General features: G+C 44.9%; 1 protein-coding gene across 4 annotated transcripts in view; it reads right to left on the bottom strand.

The window, feature by feature from the left end:
• Positions 1–25,722, bottom strand: part of LOC143793494 (oocyte zinc finger protein XlCOF8.4-like) — a 159,873-nt gene that overhangs the window by 11,828 nt on the left and 122,323 nt on the right. For 3 of the 4 annotated variants that reach the window (XM_077280509.1, XM_077280508.1, XM_077280510.1), the window contains exons 5-9: positions 23,199–23,296; positions 23,042–23,120; positions 22,838–22,935; positions 22,604–22,721; positions 5,063–5,329 (exon numbers count right to left, since the gene is read on the bottom strand). In XM_077280509.1, the coding sequence (XP_077136624.1) occupies positions 5,063–5,329; positions 22,604–22,721; positions 22,838–22,935; positions 23,042–23,120; positions 23,199–23,296 (660 nt within the window). Of the gene's footprint in view, positions 1–4,249; positions 4,811–4,978; positions 5,330–22,603; positions 22,722–22,837; positions 22,936–23,041; positions 23,121–23,198; positions 23,297–25,722 lie in introns of those variants that run through there. The other variant, XM_077280511.1, reaches the window with a different exon arrangement.

Below are 25,722 nucleotides of genomic sequence, written 5' to 3'. Positions count from 1 at the left end.
GTATGGAGCGGGCGCCGGGCACGGACTGCGGGGAGTAGGGAGGGACTAATCGGACTGTGGCTGTCGCTGATTGGTCGCGGCAGCCATGATAGGCAGCTGGCGAGACCAATCAGCGAATGAATAACCGTGACGGAAGTTGCCGACAGAAAGACGGACGTACCCCTTAGACAATTATATATGTAGATATATAAGTTACAGGTAGTTCCCTTGGCTAAGGTATTAAGGTATGTTAGGTATTTATCCTGAGACTACAGAGTCTACAAGTTTTGTATCCAGCCAGTTAAGGCTGAGTCACACATAACAATATCGTTGCAACGTCACGCTTTTGGTGACGTAGCAACGATCCCGCTAACGATCTCGTTATGTGTGACAGCGACCAACGATCAGGCCCCTGCTGGGAGATCGTTGGTCGATGGGAATGATCAGGACCATTTTTTGGTCGCTGATCACCCGCTGTCATCGCTGGATCGGTGTGTGTGACGCCGATCCAGCGATGTGTTCACTTGTAACCAGGGTAAATATCGGGTTACTAAGTGCAGGGTTGCGCTTAGTAACCCGATATTTACCCTGGTTACCATTGTAAAAGTAAAAAAAAAAAAAAAACAGTACATACTCATATTCTGATGTCTGTCACGTCCCCCGGCGTCCACAGGGTTAAAACTGCTTTCGGCAGGAGCGTTGCTAATATGCACGCGCTGCTGCCGAGAGCTTCCCCCACCCCCCACCCCAAAACAAAAAACAAAAAAAAACTGCAGGGGGTCAATATCTGTGTTCAAACACAAGGAAAAGATATCTTGGTCATACACAAATTTCCTATAGAGATACATTGAAATAGAACCTTGAAGCCGTAGGGCTTCAATTGGATTTGGAATTAGCAGCTCTGGGTCTAGCGGACATAAAAAATAGGATTCACTATATTGGGGTCTGTAGAATGTAGTATTTAGCACTTTGGGGGATGCACTCCAAAATATTTCTTCTCAAATGTACCCCCAAAATGTGCCAGATTTCAAGAAATAATCACCTGGGGGACATAAAACAAACAGTATTCAGTACTTTAGGGGCTGTGGGAGGCAGTATTTAGCACTTTAGGGGATGCACCCCAAAATGCGTCTTCTCAAATGTACCCTAAAATGTGACTGTGGCCCAGAAATAATCACTTGGGGGACAAAAAAAAAAACAGGAATCAGTATATTATGGGCTGTGGGAGGCAGTATTTAGCATTTTTGCAGATGCACCCCAAAATATGTCTCCTCAAATGTACCCCCCAAATGTGTCAGATTTCTAGAAAAACGACTTGGGGGGACATAAAATCAGGATTCGGTACGCTAAGGGCTGTGGGAGGCAGTATTTATTACTTGAGGTGGCTGCACCCCAAAAAAATGTGTCTTCTCAAATGGACCCCAAGACATGAATGTAGCCCAGAAATAATGACTGTAAATAACCAGTGTACTAAGTAAAAAAATAAAAAATAAAATTCAGCCAGCCCCCCCCCCCCCCCCCCCAAAACTGGAGGGGGTCAATATTTTTGATAAAAAACAAGGAAAATAAATATTGGTCATACACAGAACCTTGAAGCTGTAGGGCTTCCAAAATAAATATTGGTAACACACAGATTTCCCATAGAGATACATTGAAATAGAACATTGAAGCCGTACGGCTTCAATTGGATGTGGAATTAGCAGCCCTGGGTCTACAAAACTAGAGGCTTGAAGCCCTGGGTCTACAAAACTAGAGGCTTGAAGCCGTAGGGCTTCAAAATTAGAGGCCTTGCAGCCGTAAGCCTTCAAAGACAACCTCATATATTCTATAGAGTCATTACAGACAGAGTGATCTATTTCACATGTTTATTTCTGTTAATGTTGATGATTATGGCTTACAGCCAATGAAAACCCAAAATAAATAACAAAAAACACCTGCAAAGGCTTCCTAAGCATTTATAAAGGTTCCTTATACTGTTTCAGTAGCTCCACAATCATGGGGAAGACTGCTGACCTTACAGATGTCCAGAAGGCAGTCGTTGACACACTCCACAAAAGGGTAAGGGTAAGCCACAAAAGGTCATTGCTAAAGAAGCTGGCAGAGTGCTGTATCCAAGCATATTAATGGAAAGTTGAGTGGAAGGAAAAAGTGTGGTAGAAAAAGGTTCACAAGCAACCGGGATAACCGCAGCCTTCAAAGGATTGTTAAGAAAAGGCCATTCAAAAATTTGGGGGAGATTCACAAGGAGTGGACTGCTGCTGGAGTCATTGCTTCACCACACACAGACGTCTCCAGGACATGGGCTACAAGTGTCACATTCCTTGTGTCAGCCACTCATGACCAATAGACAAGGCCAGGAGCATCTTACCGGGGCCAAGGAGAAAAAGAACTGGACTGCTGTCAGTGATCCAAGGTGTTATTTTCAGATGAAAGTAAATTTTGGAAATTGAGGTCCCAAAGTCTGGAGGAAGAGTGGGGAGGCCACAATCCAAGCTGATGGAGGTCTAGTGTGAAGTTTCCACATTCAGTGATGGTTTGGGGAGCCATGTCATCTGCTGGTGTAGGTAAACAGTGTTTTATCAAGACCAAAATCAGCGCAGCCATTAACCGGGAAATTTTAGAGCACTTCATGCTTCCCTCTGCCGACAAGCTTTTTGGAGATGGAAATGTCATTCTCCAGCAGGACTTGGCACCTGTCCACACTGCCAAAAGTACCAATACCTGGTGTAAAAACAACAGTATCACTGAGCTTGATTGGCTGCAAACTCATCTGACCTTAACCCCATAGAGAATCTATGGGGAATTATCAAGAGAAAGATGAGAGACACCAGACCCAACAATGCAGAGGGGTTGAAGGCTTCCATAACCCCTCAGCAGTGCCACGCCGCATTGATGCAGTAATTGATGCAAAAGGAGCCCGACCAAGTATTGAGTGCATTTACTAAACATATATTTCAGTAGGCCAACATTTTGGATTTTAAAATCATTTTTCAAGCTGGTGTTATAAAGTATTCTAATTTACTGAGATAATGACTTTTGGGTTTTTGTTTGCTGTAAGCCATAATCATCAACATTAACAGAAATAAAACACATGAAATAGATCACTCTGTTTGTAATGACTCTACAGAATAGATGAGATTCACTTTTTGTATTGAAGAACTGAAATAAATTCACTTTTTAAGGATATTCCAACTTGGTGAGAAACACCTGTATATATATATATGTTTTGAAAAATATTTCCTTTGATAACAATGTGTAATGACATAGAGAAATTCTATGTAAAGGCTTATGTTAAAGTCGCAAACGGATTTAAATTGGATTGTGCTCACAATCACTTTTTTCGGTCCTGATATTGGAACTTTTTTTTTTCACACATATGGGTATTTATCCTCTGGAATCCTCTCACTCTACAGCTGTTCAATCAACCTAGCACTGAACATGGCTGATTAACCCCTCTCCGCACTTCTTGTGCTGAAGCATTTTCCTGGGTTGCTATCACTGAAGCTAACACACACACGGTTCCTCTGTGTCATATACCCCCTCACACACAGCTCTTCTCTATTGTATTCCCCCCACACATACAGCTCCACTCCGTCATATTTCCCACACACAGCTCCACTCTGTCACATTCCCCCTCACACACAGCTCCTCTCCATCATATTCCCCCTCAGCTCCTCCCAAATACCCCCCACACACAGCTCCTCTGTTAAATTTCTCAAACACACGCAGCTCCTCTGTGTCATATTTGAGCCACGCACAGCTCCTCTCTGTCATACTCTCCCCCACACACAGCTCCTCTTCATCATATCCCCACACACACAGCTTCTCTCTGGTATATCACACACACACACACACACACACACACACACACACACACACACACACACACACACACACACACACACACACACACACACACACACACACAGTTCCTGTTTCTTATATTTTTCCCCCACATACAGCTCCTCTCCGTCATATTCCCCACACATACTGCTCCTTTCTGTTATATTGCCCCCCCACACACACACAGCTCCTATCCATAATATTCCCACACATAGCTCTTCTCTGTCATATTCCTTCTCCCACACAGCTCCTCTGCATCATATCCCCCCACCAATATGTTCTATGAAATTTAGTGTTGGCAAAATGTTACAAATTGTTCTAAAGTTCAGTGAGCTATTAATTACATCTTATCAAAGGGGTGTACTCATTTAAACTGAGTTTATTAAAATTTATAAAACACAGAACATAATTACTGTATCTGTCCTGCATGTCTTCTCTCATGTTTTACAAGATAAAATTTGTGTATGAAAGATTTACCACATTCTGAACATGCTTCAATGTGTGACTTCTCTCGTGGCTCACAAGACTTCATTTTTTTGTAAAGCATGAGATGAATATGGTGTCTCTCTAGTATGAACATTCTGATTTCTACTAAGACTCCTTTTAACTCTAAAGGACTTTCCATATACTGAACATGAAAATGGCTTTTCTCCTGTGTGAATTCTCTGATGTATAGTAAGATACCCTTTATCTGTGAAGGATTTCCCACATTCTAAACATGAAAATGGCTTTTCTCCTGTGTGAATTCTCTCATGCATAGCAACTTTTGATTTATAGAAAAAACATTTCCCACATTCTGAACATGAAAATGGCTTCTCTCCTGTGTGAATTCTCTGATGTGTAATAAGATGCCCTTTATATGTGAAGGACTTACCACATTCTGAACATGAAAATGGCTTCTCTCCTGTGTGAATTCTCTGATGTATAATAAGACTCCCTTTATATTTGAAGGCCTTCCCACATTCTGAACATGAAAATGGCTTCTCTCCTGTGTGAATTCTCTGATGTGTAATAAGACTCCCATTTTCTGTGAAGGACTTCCCGCATACTGAACATGAAAATGGCTTTTCTCCTGTGTGACTTCTCTCATGTCTAACAAATTTTGATTTCTCTGTAAAGCATTTCCCACATTCTGAACAGGAGTATGGCTTCTCACCTGTGTGACTTCTCTCATGTCTAACAAATTGTGATTTCTTTGTAAAGCATTTCCCACATTCTGAACAGGAGTATGGCTTCTCACCTTTGTGTTTGCCTTGTGTTAAAATATCTGAGCTTCTAGTAATTTGTTTGTCACGCTGAAATCTTGTATCCACTTTGGCTCCTGGCATTGTGGTAACAATGCGAGATTGCTCAGGAGAGGGTTCCTCATGATTAGGAGGATAAGAAAGTGAAGTGCTGTGAAGTCCAGGAGGTCCATGAAGGGTAAAGAGGTTTTCTCCATTAGAGTGCTTCTTGATATCATCTTTTTTACAATTTAGTGATAAAGCGTTAATCTCACAAGGATTTCCTATAAAGAAGAAAGGTAGATTGTATGTGAATTTCTTCTACAACTCCAAAGAGATTTCTACATATATTTTATGGAGTTCACAATGAAGAACCTCGTAAGTGAAAGGACCGGTAATAAGGTGTATATGGACTTTTCAAAAGCTTTTGATAAGGTGCCACACAAAAGGTTGCTACATAAAATGAAAACAATGGGGACAGGGGAAAATATGTGTAAGTGGGTTAAGAGCTGGCTCAGGGATAGGAAACAAAGGGTGGTTATTAATGGAGCACACTCGGACTGGGTCGCGGTTAGCAGTGGGGTACCACAGGGGTCAGTATTGGGCCCTCTTCTTTTTAACATTTGTTAATGACCTTGTAGGGGGCATACAGAGTAGAATTTCAATATTTGCAGATGACCCTAAACTCTGCAGGGTAATCAATACAGGGGAGGACAATTTAATATTACAGGAGGATTTATGTAAATTAGAAGCTTGGGATGATAAATGGCAAATGAGCTTTACTAGGGATAAATTTAAGGTCATGCACTTGAGCAGAAGAAATAAGATGTAGAATTATGTGCTTAATTGTAAAACACTGGGCAAAACCATCACTGAAAAAGACCTGGGTGTATGGGTGGATGACAAACTCATATTCAGTGGCCAGTGTCAGGCAGCTGCTGCAAAGGCAAATAAAACAATGGGATGCATTAAAAGTGGCATAGATGCTCATGAGGAGAACATAATTTTACCTCTATACAAGTCACTAGTGCGACCACACTTAGAATACTGTGCACAGTTCTGGTCTCCGGTGTATAAGAAAGACATAGCTGAACTAGAGCGGGTGCAGAGAAGAGCGACCAAGGTTATTAGAGGACTGGGGGGTCTGCAATACCAAGATAGGTTATTACACTTGGGGCTATTTAGTTTGGAAAAACGAAGACTAAGGGGTGATCTTATGTTAATGTATAAATATATGAGGGGACAGTACAAAGACCTTTCTGATGATCTTTTTAATCATAGACCTGAGACAGGGACAAGGGGGCATCCTCTACGTCTGGAGGAAAGAAGGTTTAAGCATAATAACAGATGCGGATTCTTTACTGTAAGAGCAGTGAGACTATGGAACTCTCTGCCGTATGATGTTGTAATGAGTGATTCATTACTAAAATGTAAGAGGGGACTGGATGCCTTTCTGGAAAAGTATAATGTTACAGGTCATATATACTAGATTCCTTGATATGGAGTTGATCCAGGGAACTAGTCTGATTGCCGTATGTGGGGTCGGGAAGGAATTTTTTCCCCAATGTGGAGCTTACTGTTTGCCGCATGTTTTTTTTTTTGTCTTCCTCTGGATCAACATGTTGGGGCATGTTAGGTTAGGCTATGGGTTGAACTAGATGGACTTAAAGTCTCCATTTAACCTTAAATACTACGTTACTATGTAACTATAACATTAGCACAATGACAGGTAAAGTGAGGAACACTTATAAACTGGTGACACTGGCACAATCAGGGGTGGCGCAGAGATTAGACAACAAATAGTTCTTAAAGGGACCCCGCCTTCAGGATTTACCCCCTCAATATACCATCAGAAAAAAATAGAAAAGAGTCCATGCAATTAAAAATGGAGTTGTAATATTCATTAATGTATGCAAATGAGATTGACTAGTCACAAAGGTGGCCCTACATCCGCGAGTAGCCGAGCTCCAGACGCCGTAATCATTGCCTCAGTATGCCGAAGGGCACGATAGGAAATCTTAGAGGTCTGCAATAGCTCTGAAGGAACATTAACTCCTTAGGATCAAGCCACGTTGTTACTTATGTTAGTGACCGAGCCGCATTCTGACCAGTGTCAACTTTATGTGATAACTCTGGAGCTTCCACACATCCCACTGATTCCGAGATTGTTTTCTGTGACATACTATACTTTATGTTTGTGGTAAATTGTAGTCGTCATTATTTCATTTATTTATGAAAATATCAAAAATTTGACAAAATAAGAGTATTTCGGAGTTTACAAGTTTTTATCCCCTTAAATAACCAAAAATAACCAAAAATAGTTCATAAACAACATTTCCAACAGGTCTACTTTACATCAGAATCATTTTTGAAACAGTTTTTTTGTTAGGAAGTTATAAGGGTTAAAAGTTTATGAGCAATTTCTCTGTTTTCCAACAAAATTTACAAAACTTTATTTATTTAGAGACCACCTCATATTTCAAGTGACTTTGAGGGGCCTATGTGACAGAAAATACCATTCGAAAAACTGCACCCCTCAAGGTGCTCAAAACCACATTCAAGACGTTTATTACCCTTCAGGTGCTTCACAGGAATTAATGGAATGTGGAAGGAAAAAAAATACCATTTTTATTTTTCCACCACAAAAAACGTTGCTTTAGCTCCAAACTTTTAATTTTCACAAAAGTAAAAGCAGAAAATGCACCATACAATTTGTTACACAATTTCTCCTAAGTATGCAGATACCCCGTATGTGGGAGGAAACTACTGTATGGGCGCATGGCAGGGCTCGGAAAGAAAGAACCATTTGACTTTTGGAGCACAAAATCAGATGACAGATAGCAGATGCCACGTCGCGTTTGCAAAGCCCCTGCTGTGCCTAAGCAGTGGAAACCCCCCACAACTGACCCCATTTTGGAAACTAGACCCCTCAAGGAATATATCTAGAGTTATGGTTTCACAAAATGTTATACCATTGAATTGTGGGGAAAAACGTAACATTTTTACCATTATATTGTAGCTTTAGCCCCAGATTTTACATTTTCACAAGGGGAAATGGGTAAAAATGACCACATAATTTGTTACACAATTTCTGTTGAACGTGAAAATACCACATATGATGCTGTGCAGTACTGCGTAGCCACACGGTGAGACTTGGGAGAAAAGAAGTGCTATTTGCCTCCTGGAGGGCAGATTGTCCTAGAATAGTATGCGGACTCCATATACAGAACCCATAAGTGCTACCAGAGCAGAATTGACCTCAAGTAACCCCATTTTTGAAATTGCACCTCTCTGGGAATTTATCCACAGGTTCAGTGATGTATTTGATTCCATGGGTGTTCTCCAGAAACAAGCAGCAGTGGATGTTGCTAAGTGATAATGCAAATATGCCATTGTAGTGCCCAGTAGACTGTAGGGCCCAGTATATTATAGAGTCCAGTACATTGAAGTGCCCGTACATCGCAGTGCCCAGTACATTTTAGCGCCCGTACATTGTAGTGCCCAGTACAATGTAGTGCCCAGTACATTTTAGCGCCCGTACATTGTAGTGCCCAGTACATAGTAGGGCCCAGCACATTATAGAGTCCAGGACATTGTAGTGCCCATATATTGTAGTGCCCAGAAAGCTGAAGTGCCCATACATCACAGTGTCCAGTCAATGCAGTGACTGTACATTGCAGTGCCCAGTACATTATAGAGTCCAATACATTGCAGTACACATATAATGTAGTGCACAGTACATTGTAGTGCCAGAACATTGCAGTGCCCATATAATTTAGTGCCCATACATTGTAGTATCCAGTACATTGAGAGCCTAATTCCCATAGGGAAAAATTGATGTACCAGTCCATTGTATAAAATTCATAACTTCTTTATTAGAAACATTAAAATATAAACAAAACATAAGTATGAATGTAATTTACTACGCTACGTGCCCCTGCACTAAAATATATGTGGGCCTGACCACCAGGCAATTGAAGGTGCGGACGAGAGAGCACGTATTGGGCATTGCCGCAGCAGCGGACTGTGAGGACGCATCCACCTTAAAAACATTACCACGTCATTTCAAAGAATACCATAAGTGTGATGGCAGCCTTCTGAGGGTTAGAGGCATCGACATGGTGGAACTGGGAATTCGTAGGGGGGATATCCCTAAGAAATTAGCCCAGCTAGAGTCCAGGTGGATCTGGACGCTGGGAACTCTATATCCTGCCGGACTTAACGAAAATTTGAGTTATGCTCCTTTTCTTTGATCATCCGTCTGAATACTCTTACCATATGGTGGTGTGCAAATCTGTTTACATTGTTTTTAATTATGTTTTAATTTTCTTATTAATTATGTAACTTTTATTCTTGTTTCCGGTGCTCCGTGCAGTAATTCAAGATGTAAATTGACGCACTATCCTCCTATTATCTGATTGACGGATTGATGTGTTATATCGGCTCCCTCTTGGACACCTGTGCTTTACGAGTGGCAAAAAAGCTGCATTGTAATAAATTTATACTGTATATTGTTAATTGCCATATTGTATATATTATGGTATGTTACATTTTTTCCATATCTGGACTTGTGTTGGCATAGATATTAGGGGTCTAAAATCTGTATGAGAATTAGGATGGAATGATGTTCTCAGTGCAAAATATTATTTCAGATTGCGGCCACATACCAAATATTGCAGCTGATGTGATGTCGCTGCCTGACGCGCGGTCCGATGGCTTCCGATGGCTCCACGGGGCATTCGGTGTCTACATGCAGCATCGCGCATGCGCGGTGCTGTGTGACGCTGATGCTCCTTGGCGTCGCGGCTGCTATGGTGACACGCGCGTCACTTCCGGTAGAGACGTCACATCCGGGCGGCGCCGCACCTCTGCATTGGCAGCGTCATAGGAGGATATTGTATTTAAGGCACGGGGCCCGGGGAGGTGAGTGCCCCCTGACGAAGGACGGACCGAAACGCGCGTTGGGGCGGGCACTCACCCCCCCTGGTTTACCCCCGTAATAGTGAACGTATTGTGAGTATTGAGCGGCTTTTTTGGCAATAGGGCTGTAGAGGGTGCACATTTTGTATGCTCAAACATGGGCTGTTGATTCACACTCTGCTGTATAGGCCTTGAAGTAGGTTAGTACTGTGGACTCGGTATTGATTATAGCAATCTAGTGGATATTTCCAATTTAGTTATCTGTGTCCACATTACTATTTATATCCTACTATTGTATAAAGAGATTTAAAACAATTAACCTCTTTAAGCCCTATATAAAATCAGATAGATTAATATTGCTCACTCTGCATTATAGATGATAGGTGAAGGTGCACATGCACCGTGACCTAGACAGCCCCAGGTGATTATATTTAGCTGCTCACGTTTCATACACATGGTGGGTTAACTGGTGGGGGGTGGGGCCCCTGGTGTTGATTGTTTCAGTTTTGGAATACTCCACACACCTGGTTATTTTTTGTTTTGTTTATATTTTAATGTTTCTAATAAAGAAGTTATGAATTTTATACAATGGACTGGTACATCAATTTTTCCCTATGGGAATTAGGCTCTGAGTTTAACCCCTTCACCACCAAGGGTGGTTTGCACGTTAATGACCGGGCCAATTTTTACAATTCTGACCACTGTCCCTTTATGAGGTTATAACTCTGGAACGCTTCAACGGATCTTGGCGATTCTGACATTGTTTTCTCGTGACATATTGTACTTCATGATAGTGGTAAAATTTCTTTGATATTACCTGCGTTTAATTGCAAAAAAAATGGAAATTTGGCGAAAATTTTGAAAATTTTGCAATTTTCCAACTTTGAATTTTTATGCCCTTAAATCACAGAGATATGTCACACAAAATACTTAATAAGTAACATTTCCCACATGTCTACTTTACATCAGCACAATTTTGGAACCAACATTTTTTTTTGTTAGGGAGTTATAAGGGTTAAAAGTTGACCAACAATTTCTCATTTTTACAACACCATTTTTTTTTTAGGGACCACATCTCATTTGAAGTCATTTTGAGGGGTCTATATGATACAAAATACCCGTGTGACACCATTCTAAAAACTGCACCCCTCAAGGTGCTCAAAACCATATTCAAGAAGTTTATTAACCTTTCTGGTGCTTCACAGGAATTTTTGGAATGTTTAAATAAAAATGAACATTTAACTTTTTTTCACAAAAAATTTACTTCAGCTCCAATTTGTTTTATTTTACCAAGGGTAACAGGAGAAAATGGACCCCAAAAGTTGTTGTACAATTTGTCCTGAGTACGCCGATACCCCATATGTGGGGGTAAACCACTGTTTGGGCGCATGACAGAGCTCAGAAGCGAAGGAGCGCCATTTGACTTTTCAAAGCAAAATTGACTGGAATTGAGATGGGACGCCATGTTGCGTTTGGGGAGCCCCTGATGTGCCTAAACATTGAAACCCCCCACAAGTGACACCATTTTGGAAAGTAGACCCCCTAAGGAATTTATCTAGAGGTGTGGTGAGCACTTTGACCCACCAAGTGCTTCACAGAAGTTTATAATGCAGAACCGTAAAAATAAAAAATCATATTTTTTCACAAAAATTATCTTTTCACCCCCAATTTTTTATTTTCCCAAGGGTAAGAGAAGAAATTGGACCCCAAAAGTTGTTGTCCAATTTGTCCTGAGTGCGCTGATACCCCATATGTGGGGGGGAACCACCGTTTGGACGCATGGAAGGGCTCGGAAGTGAAGGAGCGCCATTTGGAATGCAGACTTAGATGGAATGGTCTGCAGGCGTCACATTGCGTTTGCAGAGCCCCTGATGTACCCAAACAGTAGAAACCCCCCACAAGTGACACCATGTTGGAAAGTAGACCCCCTAAGGAACTTATCTAGATGTGTGGTGAGCGCTTTGACCCACCAAGGGCTTCACAGAAGTTTATAATGCAGAGCCGTAAAAAAAAACTAAAATTTTTTCCCACAAAAATTATTTTTCAGCCCCCAGTTTTGTATTTTCCCGAGGGTAACAGGAGAAATTGGACCCCAAAAGTTGTTGTCCAATTTGTCCTGAGTGCGCTGATACCCCATATGTGGGGGGAACCACCGTTTGGATGCATGGGAGGGCTCGGAAGGGAAGGAGCGCCATTTGGAATGCAGACTTAGATGGAACGGTCTGCAGGCGTCACATTGCGTTTGCAGAGCCCCTAATGTACCTAAACAGTAGAAGCCCCACACAAGTGACCCCATTTTGGAAACTAGACCCCCCAAGGAACTTATCTAGATGTGTTGTAAGAACTTTGAACCCCTAAGTGTTTCACTACAGTTTATAACGCAGAGCCGTGAAAATAAAAAAATCCTTTTTTTTCCCACAAAAATTATTTTTTAGCCCCCAGTTTTGCATTTTCCCAGGGGTAACAGAAGAAATTGGACCCCAAAGGTTGTTGTCCTATTTGTCCTGAGTACGCTGATACCCCATATGTTGGGGTAAACCCCTGTTTGGAAACACGGGAGAGCTCGGAAGGGAAGGAGCACTGTTTTACTTTTTCAACGCAGAATTGGCTGGAATTGAGATCGGACGCCATGTCGCGTTTGGAGAGCCCCTGATGTGCCGAAACAGTGGAAACCCCCAAATTATAACTGAAACCCTAATCCAAACACACCCCTAACCCTAATCCCAACAGTAACCCTAACCACACCTCTAACCCTGACACACCCCTAACCCTAATCCCAACCCTATTCCCAACCGTAAATGTAATCTAAACCCTAACCCTAACTTTAGCCCCAACCCTAACCCTAACTTTAGCCCCAACCCTAACTGTAGCCTTAACCCTAGCCCCAACCCTAGCCCTAACCCTAATGGGAAAATGGAAATAAATACTTTGTTTTTATTTTTCCCTAACTAAGGGGGTGATGAAGGGGGGTTTGATTTACTTTTATAGCGGGTTTTTTAGCGGATTTTTATGATTGGCAGCTGTCACACACTGAAAGACGCTTTTTATTGCAAAAAATATTTTTTGCGTTACCACATTTTGAGAGCTATAAATTTTCCATATTTTGGTCCACAGAGTCATGTGAGGTCTTGTTTTTTGCGGGACGAGTTGACGTTTTTATTGGTAACATTTTTGGGCACGTCACATTTTTTGATCGCTTTTTATTCCGATTTTTGTGAGGCAGAATGACCAAAAACCAGCTATTCATGAATTTCTTTTGGGGGAGGCGTTTATACCGTTCCGCGTTTGGTAAAATTGATAAAGCAGTTTTATTCTTCGGGTCAGTACGATTACAGCGATACCTCATTTATATCATTTTTTTATGTTTTGGCGCTTTTATACGATAAAAACTATTTTATAGAAAAAATAATTATTTTGGTATCGCTTTATTCTCAGGACTATAACTTTTTTATTTTTTTGCTGATGATGCTGTATTGCGGCTCGTTATTTGCGGGACAAGATGACGTTTTCAGCGGTACCATGGTTATTTATATCAGTCTTTTTGATCGCGTGTTATTCCACTTTTTGTTCAGCGGTATGATAATAAAGCGTTGTTTTTTGCCTCGTTTTTTTTTTTTTTTCTTACGGAGTTTACTGAAGGGGTTAACTAGTGGGCCAGTTTTATAGGTCGGGTCGTTACGGACGCGGCGATACTAAATATGTGTACTTTTATTGTTTTTTTTAATTTATTTAGATAAAGAAATTTATTTATGGGAATAATATTTTTTTTTTTTTTCATTATTTTGGAATATTTTTTTTTATTTTTATTTTTTTACACATTTGGAAATTTTTTTTTTAACTTTTTTACTTTGCCCCAGGGGGCGACATTACAGATCGGTGACCTGCCAGTTTGCATAGCACTCTGACAGATCACCGATCTGCGAGAAGTGCAGGCTGCTTCACAGTGCCTGCTCTGAGCAGGCTTCTGTGAAGCCACCTCCCTCCCTGCAGGACCCGGATCCGCGGCCATCTTGGATCCGGGTCTGGAGCAGGCAGGGAGGGAGGTAAGACCCTCGCAGCAACGCGATCACATCGCGTTGCTGCGGGGGGCTCAGGGAAGCCCGCAGGGAGCCCCCTCCCTGCGCGATGCTTCCCTGCACCGCCGGCACATCGCGATCATGTTTGATCGCGGTGTGCCGGGGGTTAATGTGCCGGGAGCGGTCCGTGACCGCTCCTGGCACATAGTGCCGGATGTCAGCTGCGATATGCAGCCGACACCCGGCCGCGATCCCCCCGTGAGCGCGGCCGATCGCGTATGACGTACTATCCCGTCGGTGGTCATACGGGCCCACCCCACCTTGACGGGATAGTACGTCAAATGTCGGGAAGGGGTTAAAGATGTGTCCACATTATAATGTCTCCACATGGGGTGTTTTGACTACAAGTATTATTATATTTATATATAAAATATTCTATTAATTTCCCCAAAATATGTGGTATAGTTGTTGGTTGACAATTTAAGTATCCAGTACATTGTAGTACCCATATTTTGTAATGCCCAGTACATTATGCCCAGTAGTCTGCAGTGCCCAGTACATTGTAGTGCTCGGACATTGTAGCACCCAGGACATTGTACTGCCAGTACCTTGTAGTGCCTGTACATTGTAGTGCCCATACATTATGCCCAGCTTGCGCTTCTGGAGACGCCCACCCTGTAAATTAAGCGGTCTCTACTTGCTGCAGAAATGCCAAATATATGGACGCTACCTGCGGTTTACGCACAATATGGGGCTCAGGAGGAAGAGGGATTTGGATTCAGGAGTGAATTGAGATGAAGCTCTTATAGGAACATTTAAAAAAAAAAACATTTTGATTCACATTTATCCTGCGCTCTACACTGAGCACTTACATCGGCGTTCCCATCTAAATATACAAAATACGTGATCCAGACGAAACCTCGAGGGATCCAATCACTAATGAAGCAACACAGTTACTGTCTAGCCTTTGTTCAGCGTTGTCCGTCTCTTTAAAGATGCACAAAACTCTGGCCAACATCACTTTTATACACGCTTGACACCGCCGGATCACTAGTTCTATGGCGTCCACAGTGTCTCTATCTGCCTTATTATAGGGAATCTTCCATCAGAGGTTCCGTCCGAATCACAAGCTCAATCATTTATATGGCAGCACAGGACGTATGGAAGAAAAATATGGACGGAAAGGATGGAAGTAATATTAACAAAGGTAAAGAAAAACTAAATCTGTGCTTCCTAAACCATTAAGAAGAGGTGTGAAGATGGATCCGTTATTCATCGGTGCACCACCAGACTCTACAGGAGCAGCCGCGCCATCACCAGACGCTTCTGTTGTGATGTGGACAGCGGATAAAGCTTCACTGCACCGGAGATTCCACACGACATCACACACCGGTCATCATCATTGTAACGGGGTCTACCGTGCTGGAATACCTCTGTCAGTACCACCCCGTGTTTCAGGAGGTCAACTTTGCTTTGGCTGGAGTCTGAATGAAGGACGCTAGCTGGAATTGCTTGGTTACATGGACGCATATAAAAGCTCACTGCTTCTCCACGTATTTCCAGTCTGACAACATTTTACTCACAGGACACAGAATATATCACACAGATACAGAGGGCAGGCCAGACATACATTACAATAGCCGCAGGTGGCCGGAGCCTGCTGATATTTACTGTGGGAATTACAAAGGTGGGGGGAGTCAGACGGGGGATATCTTGTCCCCTCTGCCCAGGGGCGCATCCTGTGGGCTGATGCATTAGGGACATGCATCTCACATGGAAGCTATTATACATAGATATAACTGCACAACATATTCTGGGTGCTGGGGGGTTCTGTAACACGGCTCCCCTTTTCAACGATGCGATCAGCATACACAGTCTGATCCTTAACAGATCGGTTTGGGGATGACCGAAGATTATGGGGTTGGTACAAGTTCCGTTTGTCGACTTAGTCCATCGGCGTTACCGTATTGTTTGCCGGGTCTGTAGTGGATGGTGAAGTCCAGAGGTTGTAGGGCTAAACTCCACTGCAGTAATCTGGCGTTGTCTCCGGAGACCCGATTAAGCCAGACTAGGGGATTATGGTCCGTTAGGAGGGAAAACTGTCGTCCATACAAATATGGTTGCAACTTTTTGAGTGGCCATACTACCGCCAGGCACTCCTTCTCGATGGCCGCATAGCTTACTTCACGGGGCAGTAGTTTCCGACTCAGGTAAGCTACTGGGTGTTCTTGGCCGTCCGGCCCGACTTGGCTCAGTACTGCCCCCAATCCAAACATAGAAGCGTCCGTGTGAACAAGGAAACGCTTAGTTGGATCGGGTGCAGCCAATACAGGGGTATTGGTGAGGGTGTCCTTTAGCTGGCGTAAGGCTTCCTCACACTCTGGAGTCCAGGTTACCTGGCGGGGTTGGTTCTTACGGGTCAGATCAGTGAGGGGCTTGGCTACGCTGCTGTAATTGGGAACGAATTTCCTGTAATACCCTGCTGTCCCTAGAAACGCCATGACCTGGGTTTTAGTGCGTGGGGTGGGCCATTTGGCTATGGCCTCAATCTTGGCTCGTTCTAGTCTCTGTTTCCCACTTCCCACCCAATGCCCTAAATACTGAACCTCTGCTGTGCCCACGTGACACTTGTTTGGGTTCAGGGTGATTCCGGCCTTGTGGATCCTGTCTAATACTGTCTCTAGGTGATTTAGATGCTCTTCCCATGTCGCGCTGTAGATGGCGATGTCGTCCAGGTAGGCACAAGCATAGTCCTGGAGACCATCCAGAAGCCGGTCAGCCAGCCTCTGGAAGATCGCCGGGGCATTCTTCATCTCGAATGGCATAACTCGAAACTGGAATAAGCCAAACGGGGTGACAAATGCCGACTTGGGAATAGCGTCAGGACTAAGGGGAATCTGCCAGTAGCCTTTGCATAGATCGATGGTGGTCAAATACTTTGCCCCTGCCAGCCGGTCTAACAACTCATCCACACGTGGCATGGGATACGCATCCGTCACCGTTCTCTCATTGAGCTTACGATAGTCTACACAAAGCCGTGTAGTCCCATCCTTCTTGGGCACTAACACTACGGGGGATGCCCAGGTACTATCTGACTCTTCAATGACCCCTAAACGCAACATCTCTTGTCGCATCCCTTCTCGTACAGACTCAGGGACGCGGAAGGGGGGGTTGTCGCAGGGGGGTCTGATCCTGGGTCTCAACCTTGTGTTGTGCCAGGTGGGTGTACCCTGGTCTCCGTGAAAACATCCTCTGTCGCTGCCTCAACAGCGCCTCTGCCTGCTGTCTCTCCCGGGGACCTGGGTCTTCACCCAAGTGTACCCGGTCCCATGTTTTAGACTGAGTCCTCTCCCCTAAGACATCAGGCAAGGGGAGTCTGGCTAAATCCTCTGCTTCAGGTGCACAGATGGCCACTACCTCTTCAGGGCGCTCCCGGTAGGGCTTCAGCATATTCATGTGGAACATGCGGATAACCCTGGGGTCGTCACAATCGGCGACATTATAGGTGGCGTCGGCTATTTTCCCCATTACCTGGTAGGGCCCCTGCCATGCAGCTTGGAACTTGTTCTGCCTAGTGGGCTCTAACACCAGGACCTTCTGTCCTATTTCCAAGGTGCGCTCTCTGGCCCTCCGATCATACCATACGCGCTGGCGCCGCTGAGCCTCCTGCAGGTTCCCACGTACAGCCTGGGTCAGCTCCTGTAGGCAGTCCCGGAATTCCAGCACATAGGGTACAATAGGTACCCCTTCTATGATGCCCTCCCCTTCCCAGTGTTCTAGCACTAAGTCTAGGGATCCCCTTACCCGTCTCCCGTATACCAGTTCGAACGGGGAGAACCCCGTGGATTCTTGGGGCACCTCCCGATAGGCAAACAGGAGGTGTGGCAAGAATTTCTCCCAGTCCCTGTAGGTCCTGGTAAAAGTCCCAATGAGTTGTTTTAACATTCCGTTAAAGCGTTCACACAACCCATTGGTTTGCGGGTGGTACGGGGCGCTTCTAATGGACTTTACGCCGCACAGCTTCCACAGTTGGTTGGTCACATCTGCTGTAAACTGGGTACCCTGGTCAGAGATAATCTCCCGGGGAAATCCAACCCGTGAGAAAACCTGGAGCAGGGCAGCCGCCACCGTCTCTGCCAGTATGTTAGGTAACGCAACCCCCTCTGGATACCGTGTGGCATAATCTACCACTGTCAATATATACCTTTTCCCTGATGGACTGGGTTTGGCTAACGGCCCTATCAAATCGACCGCTACTCGGCTAAATGGTTCCTCCACAATGGGGAGGGGGCGTAATTTGGCCTTGCATCGATCTCCCCTCTTGCCAATGCGCTGGCAACAGTCACAGGTCTGGCAGTACTGACGAACATCATAGGTTAACCCCAGCCAAAAGAAGTTTTGTGTCAGACGATGCCTGGTGCGACAAACGCCGAAGTGCCTTGCCGAGGGTATGTCATGAGAGATTCGCAGTAACTCCTGCCTATACTTCTTGGGAACTACCAGCTGTTTTATAGTGGGGCTCGTCCCTGTGTGGTGCTGCTCTGTGATCCGGGAGAGGAGTCCCTGCTTCCATACAAACTGTTCCCCTTCCAGTACCCCTCTCCCCTCCTGTGCCTTCCCACGATATCCCTCCAATGAAGGATCCTCAAGTAACTCCCTCTTAAATTCATCTGGGGTGGCCCAAGAAATGTGTCTAGCTATGGGAATACGTGTAGGGCTGGGATGTCTTACCTGGGCCTCCTCTGAGTGTGATTCCACCTCTGCAGCTCGAGTTTGTCTCTGGGTGGTCACAGGATATGTCTCAGCCAGAGGGGCAACCGAGAAGGCAGACAACATGGGCCCCAAGTCATTTCCCAGCAAGGTGTCTGCGGGCAAATCCACCATCAAGCCGACCTCAACAAGGCCATCCCCGACTCCCCAGTTCAGGTGAATCCTGGCAGTGGGCAGTCGATGTATGGCTCCCCCTGCTACACGGACTGCCACTGTCCGGTCCATCTTCTCTTGGTCCCAGACGAGATGAGGCTTCACAAGGGTCAAAGTTGCCCCTGAATCTCTTAGTCCCTGCATGCGTTTCCCATTAACCCACACGACCTGTCGATGCTGTTGTCGATTATCTGCCCGGGCTGCCTGCACGGGGTCTACTTCATGCAGCACTTCCTCCATTTCTTCCACCCCCTGGTTAGTCGTAGCCCCCAATGCCGGGTCAGCTTCATCTTGGTAGCAGTGTACAGTGGCCCGGCAGAAGGTAGCTGTTTCCGCCTTTGGCCACTGGGTATGCTGAGTCCGGTTGGGACATTGTCTTTGCAGGTGGCCCAGCTGACGGCAGGTGTGGCATCGCGCCCCAGGGGGACTGTGGTAGGCCGGGTTTCTTGCTGGTCCCCCTACAATCTTCGGTGGTTTGGGGCCCTCCAGGTCCATGGGCGGACCCCTAGTGATTATCCGGACAACTGAGGCCTCCTGGCATCATGATGTTCATCAGCCAGATGAGCGGCTTCCTCAAGAGTCGTTGGCCGCCTGTCCCGAATCCATTCCTGTGTCTCGGGGGGGGTTAGTCCATTAAAGAATCGTTCTAACAAGAAGAGCTGGAGGACGTCCTCCTTAGTGGTTGCTTGGCTCCCTTGTACCCACTGTAGCAGTGACCGCCGTAATTTACAGGCCCATTCAGCGTGGGTATTGGTTACTTGTTTTATAAGTCCGCGGAACTTTTGGCGGTATGCCTCTGGTGTCAGCGCATACCGGGCCAAGATCACTTCTTTGATCCGCTCATAGTCCATACAGTCCTCATCAGGTACCGTGCGATAGGCGTCCGCTGCCCGGCCTGTCGGCTTGCTGGCCAGAATCTGAACCTGTTCCTCCGGCTTCACTTGATGAAGGGCACACTGCCGTTCAAAGTCCTGCAGAAAGCCATCAATGTCTTCCTCTGCCTCCCCCAACTGTCGGAAGGCATTATACTGGATCTTTTTGTGGCTTACTGTTAAAGGTACCTGGTCGGAGGCCAGAGCTCCCCCTGCTCGCTTACTCTCCTCTCTGCTATCTCCATCTTGGCCAGCTCCACTTTGCTCCGCTCTGCCATCTCCATCTTGGCTAGCTCTATCCTGGTCCGCTCGGCCATCTTTTCCTTCAGATTAGTACGCACATCAGCCATCACCTCTCGTATGATCTCTACTGCAGGGTTTGGGCCTTAGAACGCCAGTCTGTTCTTTACCTCCCTCTGGAATTCAGTCTCCTCCACGTTCACATTGGGGGGCGCTGCACTGTTGTGTTCCATGATGGCTGCTATCAAATCCGCTTTTGTTTTGTTGCTGGCGATTAACCCTCGGGCTTCCGCCAGATCTTTTAATGTAGTCCTCTTTAACTTCTGGTAGTTGTTTTCCATTCATTCCTTTCCTCCTGTAGAAGGGGTCTCACATTCCGCTGTCTGCCACCAGTGTAACGGGGTCTACCGTGCTGGAGTACCTCTTTCAGTACCACCCCGTGTTTCAGGAGGTCCACTCTGCTTTGGCTGGAGTCTGAATGAAGGACGCTGGCTGGAATTGCTTGGTTACATGGGCGCATATAAAATATCACTGTTTCTCCATGTATTTCCAGTATGACAACACTTTACTCACAGGACACAGAATATATATCACACAGATACAGAGGGTAGGCCAACAGAAAAGCGGCAGGCCAGACATACATTACAATAGCCGCAGGTGGCCGGAGCCTGCCGATATTTACTGTGGGAATTACAAAGGTGGGGGGAGGTCAGAAGGGGGATATCTTGTCCCCTCTGCCCAGGGGCGCAGCCTGTGGGCTGATGCATTAGGGACATGCCTCTCACATGGAACCTATTATACATACATACAGTCATGGCCAAAAGTATTCACACCCCTGCAATTCTGTCAGATAATACTCCGTTTCTTCCTGAAAATGACTGCAAACACAAATTCTTTGGTATTATTATCTTCATTTAATTTGTCTTAAATGAAAAACCACAAAAGAGAATGAAGCAAAAAGCAAAACATTGATCATTTCACATAAATCTCCAAAAATGGGCCAGACAAAAGTATTGGCACCCTCAGCCTAATACTTGGTTGCACAACCTTTAGCCAAAATAACTGCGACCAACCGCTTCCGGTAACCATCAATGAGTTTCTTACAATGCTCTGCTGGAATTTTAGACCATTCTTCTTTGGCAAACTGCTCCAGGTCCCTGATATTTGAAGGGTGCCTTCTCCAAACTGCCATTTTTAGATCTCTCCACAGGTGTTCTATGGGATTCAGGTCTGGACTCATTGCTGGCCACCTTAGAAGTCTCCAGTGCTTTCTCTCAAACCATTTTCTAGTGCTTTTAGAAGTGTGTTTTGGGTGATTGTCCTGCTGGAAGACCTATGACCTCTGAGGGAGACCCAGCTTTCTCACACTGGGTCCTACATTATGCTGCAAAATTTGTTGGTAGTCTTCAGACTTCATAATGCCATGCACACGGTCAAGCAGTCCAGTGCCAGAGGCAGCAAAGCAACCCCAAAACATCAGGGAACCTCCGCCATGTTTGACTGTAGGGACCGTGTTCTTTTCTTTGAATGCCTCTTTTTTTCTCCTGTAAACTCTGTTGATGCCTTTGCCCAAAAAGCTCTACTTTTGTCTCTTCTGACCAGAGAACATTCTTCCAAAATGTTTTAGGCTTTTTCAGGTACGTTTTGGCAAACTCCAGCCTGGCTTTTTTATGTCTCGGGGTGAGAAGTGGGTCTTCCTGGGTCTCCTACCATACAGTCCCTTTTCATTCAGATGCTGACGGATAGTACGGGTTGACACTGTTGTACCCTCGGACTGCAGAGCAGCTTGAACTTGTTTGGATGTTAGTCGAGGTTCTTTATCCAACATCCGCACAATCTTGCTTTGAAATCTCTTGTCAATTTTTCTTTTTCATCCACATCTAGGGAGGTTAGCCACAGTGCCATGGGATTTACACTTCTTGATGACACTGCGCACGGTAGACACAGGAACATTCAGGTCTTTGGAGATGGACTTGTAGCCTTGAGATTGCTCATGCTTCCTCACAATTTGGTTTCTCAAGTCCTCAGACAGTTCTTTGGTCTTCTTTCTTTTCTCCATGCTCAGTGTGGTTCACACAAGGACACAGGACAGAGGTTGAGTCAACTTTAATCCATGTCAACTGGCTGCAAGTGTGATTTAGTTATTGCCAACACCTGTTAGGTGCCACAGGTAAGTTACAGGGGCTGTTAATTACACTAATTAGAGAAGCATCACTTGATTTTTCAAACAGCGCCAATACTTTTGTCCACCCCCTTTTTTATGTTTGGTGTGGAATTATATCCAATTTGGCTCTAGGACAATTCTTTTTGTGTTTTTTCATTTAAGACAAATTAAATGAAGATAATAATACCAAAGAATTTGTGTTTGCAATCATTTTCAGGAAGAAACTGAGTATTATCTGACAGAATTGCAGGGGTGTCAATACTTTTGGCCATGACTGTATAACTGCACAACATAATCTGGGTGCTGAGGGGTTCCGTAACACATAACAATCATCATCACACATCGTTGATCATCATCAAATGCCAGTCGTCATCATTACACACTGCTCATCATCATCATCGCATGCAGGTCATTATTACATACCTGTGGAAACATCTCCCAGAATCTCCTCCTTCCCGTCGCTCACACACGGCTGATCCCCCCTCGTCATCGCTTCTTCTTCTGTCTCTTCCTTCTCTTTATTCTTAGTCGGATCTTCCCCCTGATATATCAGATGTAACAATCAATACAAGAAACCACCAAAATCTGTGACATCTATGACCTCGATCAGAAATGTCCCCCATATACAGATCCGGTACAGGACTCAGCACCGTCTACCTGATGATCCTCCGGGATGTTGTGATTCTCCTCCGGACAGTCCTGGGGACACAGAGGACGGGGACATCTCTCTGGTGGATTTCTCCTCCTGGATCCATCTGTGGGAGACACACAGTGATGGAATAGATTGTGTCATGTGATGATGAGATGATGGGAGTAGTAGTAGGTGACCACAGAACAGACATGACAGTCTCCCCTCCTCACCCTGCTGACCGGCCCATATTGCGATCGCCTCTTGTGCTCCATGTATAACTGCAACCTTAATATCAACCAGATCTTCACCCTAAAAAGAAAAATGTAAGATGAGCTCAGGTCCCATCACTTCATGGTCAGATGTTGTGGGGGCTTCAGTGTCATCTACCTGATGTTCCTCCAGGATGTTGTGATTCTCCTCTGGACAGTCCTGGGGATACAGAGGACGGGGACATCTCTCTGGTGGATTTCTCCTCCTGGATCCATCTGTGAAGACACACAGACTGAATACATCACCTGCCGTGTATCTGTCTATATAGGAGACACTGCTCTCAGAACTGGTATTTCTAGGTTTGTGTGTCAGGGACTAAATTACATTGTTGTGGTCCTCACCACCGGTACCAAGGTCCCAGCACATTATAAACCCCAAGTATGAAGTGATAATCAGCGAGGCCAAAGCCTAATGCTCTCTGATCTGCACTCGGAGGATGAGGACCCTGAGGAGAGGGACAGAGAAGACCCTCGTCAGTCAGATGGAGGAGCCGTACTAAGAAACACAACTTCTAGTTTCCTCTCCACCAGGGATGGAACCACAGAGGAGCTGGAGAAAGCTCCACATTTCTATCCATCGGTTTCTTCTCTCCTAATTCACCGTTATGGAGATTGGGGGAGGGACAGTTACCATTTACCAGTGATTGTTTTCTGAGAGCTCATGATGTCACTATGAGGACACGACCTCCCTCCTGGACAGGATCCTCTGGGATCAGGAGAGATCCTGCCGTCCTCCTATTAATAGAGGAGTTACTGCATTTTTATTCTTTTTTAAAAAGAGATAAATCTCAACATCTGCCTCGATATAAAGAGTAAAACAGGCAGCAAGTGCACCCGAAGACGGTGTTGTGGGGAGCCCCCGATACGCAGCGGTTAGTGCCGATCAATGTGTAATATAAGAGGACACTAGAGAGCCGGCACCGGGGTCATGGGCGCTTACTGATGAACACGGGGAGCTGAGGAGAGATTGTCTGGTCAGATTCCACAGAAAACCTTGTAATACATATTCATCTGAACAAACAACCCTTTACGGAATAATAATAATAATAATAATCTTTATTATTTTTTTTTAATATATAGCGCTAACATATTCCGTAGCGCTTTACAGACAATATCATCACTGTCCCCGATGGGGCTCACAATCTAAATTCCCTATCAGTATGTCTTTGGAATGTGGGAGGAAACCGGAGAACCCGGAGGAAACCCACGCAAACACGGGGAGAACATAAACTCTCTGCAGATGTTGTCCTGGGTGGGATTAGAACCCAGGACTCCAGCGCTGCAAGGCTGCAGTGCTAAACACTGAGCCACCGTGCTGCCCACTGATTATTATCACCATTGTGGGGCCCGATGTCCCTGCGGGGCCAACACCTGCGTCACCATCCCACTTATATCGTTCTGGTCAGACCCCATGAAGAGCAAGAGCGGACCCCTTGAAATTTTGCGATCGTTGAGCCCTTGAGGCAAGGACCCCCGTCCCCTGCATTCTGACGTCATGTGATAAAGCTCGTTAACCCCTTCCTAATATCCTATGTTCATGCATGGAGGATGCCAGGTGCGCGTCTGTGGAGCGAGCTCAGATTCCTGCTGTTTAACCACTTCACCGCTGCTGACAGCCTGACAGTGCCATTTACAGGGAACCTGTCATGTAAAATAATGGTAATAACCTGCAGACATGGGGTTAACCTGCAGGTTAATAACATATTGAACCTGCCCGGTGTCAGCACGGAGAGGAAATTAACTTTAGTCCCACTCAGCAGCGTTCGGCTTCCAGTCATAAAGTTTCGACTGAAGCAGCTACAGTCACTGCTCAGTGTATTGCAAGCGGCAGCTGTTACCGCGGCCCCGGCACTGACTGACAGCCAGCTCAGCATTAGAGACGGCACTGACTGACAGCCAGCTCAGCATTAGAGCCGGCTATGACCGTCTGTGGCCTCCAGAAGGCCCCTATCTCTGCCGGCAAGGTTTTCCTATGAAGTCCGGTATGAACAGGATCTCAGGTTAAAGTCCCCATTATTTTTTCTTTATTTCCAAAAATGAGAACAAAAAATATATAAATAAATGTATCAACAAACATATTTGTCATTGTCACATGAGGATTTATCCCACACGGTAAACACATCACAAACACCTCCGCAAAAATGCAATGAAAACACAATGAACAAAAATCACAGATGCCTCAAAATGATCCCAAAAGGTCAGCGCTGCATTCAAGAAGAGAAGCCGTCACACCGCTCCGATAACGGAAGATAAAGAGATCGGTCTCAGGGAAAGGGCTGATATTATAATCCAGAAAATATATTAAAAAACACACAAGATTTGTGTCACCATAACTGACCCAGAAAATCACAGCGAGGTCGTTCTTACCGTCCAATAAATGTCAAGAAAAAAAAACAAAAAAACAAATGTGGAAATACATTTTTTTTATTAACCGTTTCACCGCATCAGGAATGTTTTTCAGCACATTATACGGTAAAATGAAAAATCCTTGATGCAAAAAACCACAAGATCTCAAACGTCTCAAATGTTATGTCTTATAGAGGACGGAGAGGAAAAAATGCAAAAATCTAAATTTGCCTCTCAAGACGATGTTGAAATATTGATATTGATTTGTAGGATTGCTGCGTCCTATAGGAGGCGCT

The sequence above is a fragment of the Ranitomeya variabilis genome, chromosome 1, assembly GCF_051348905.1.
Source record: "Ranitomeya variabilis isolate aRanVar5 chromosome 1, aRanVar5.hap1, whole genome shotgun sequence".
Classification (NCBI taxonomy): Eukaryota; Metazoa; Chordata; class Amphibia; order Anura; family Dendrobatidae; genus Ranitomeya; species Ranitomeya variabilis.
This window is presented reverse-complemented; position numbering and strand designations above follow the sequence as displayed.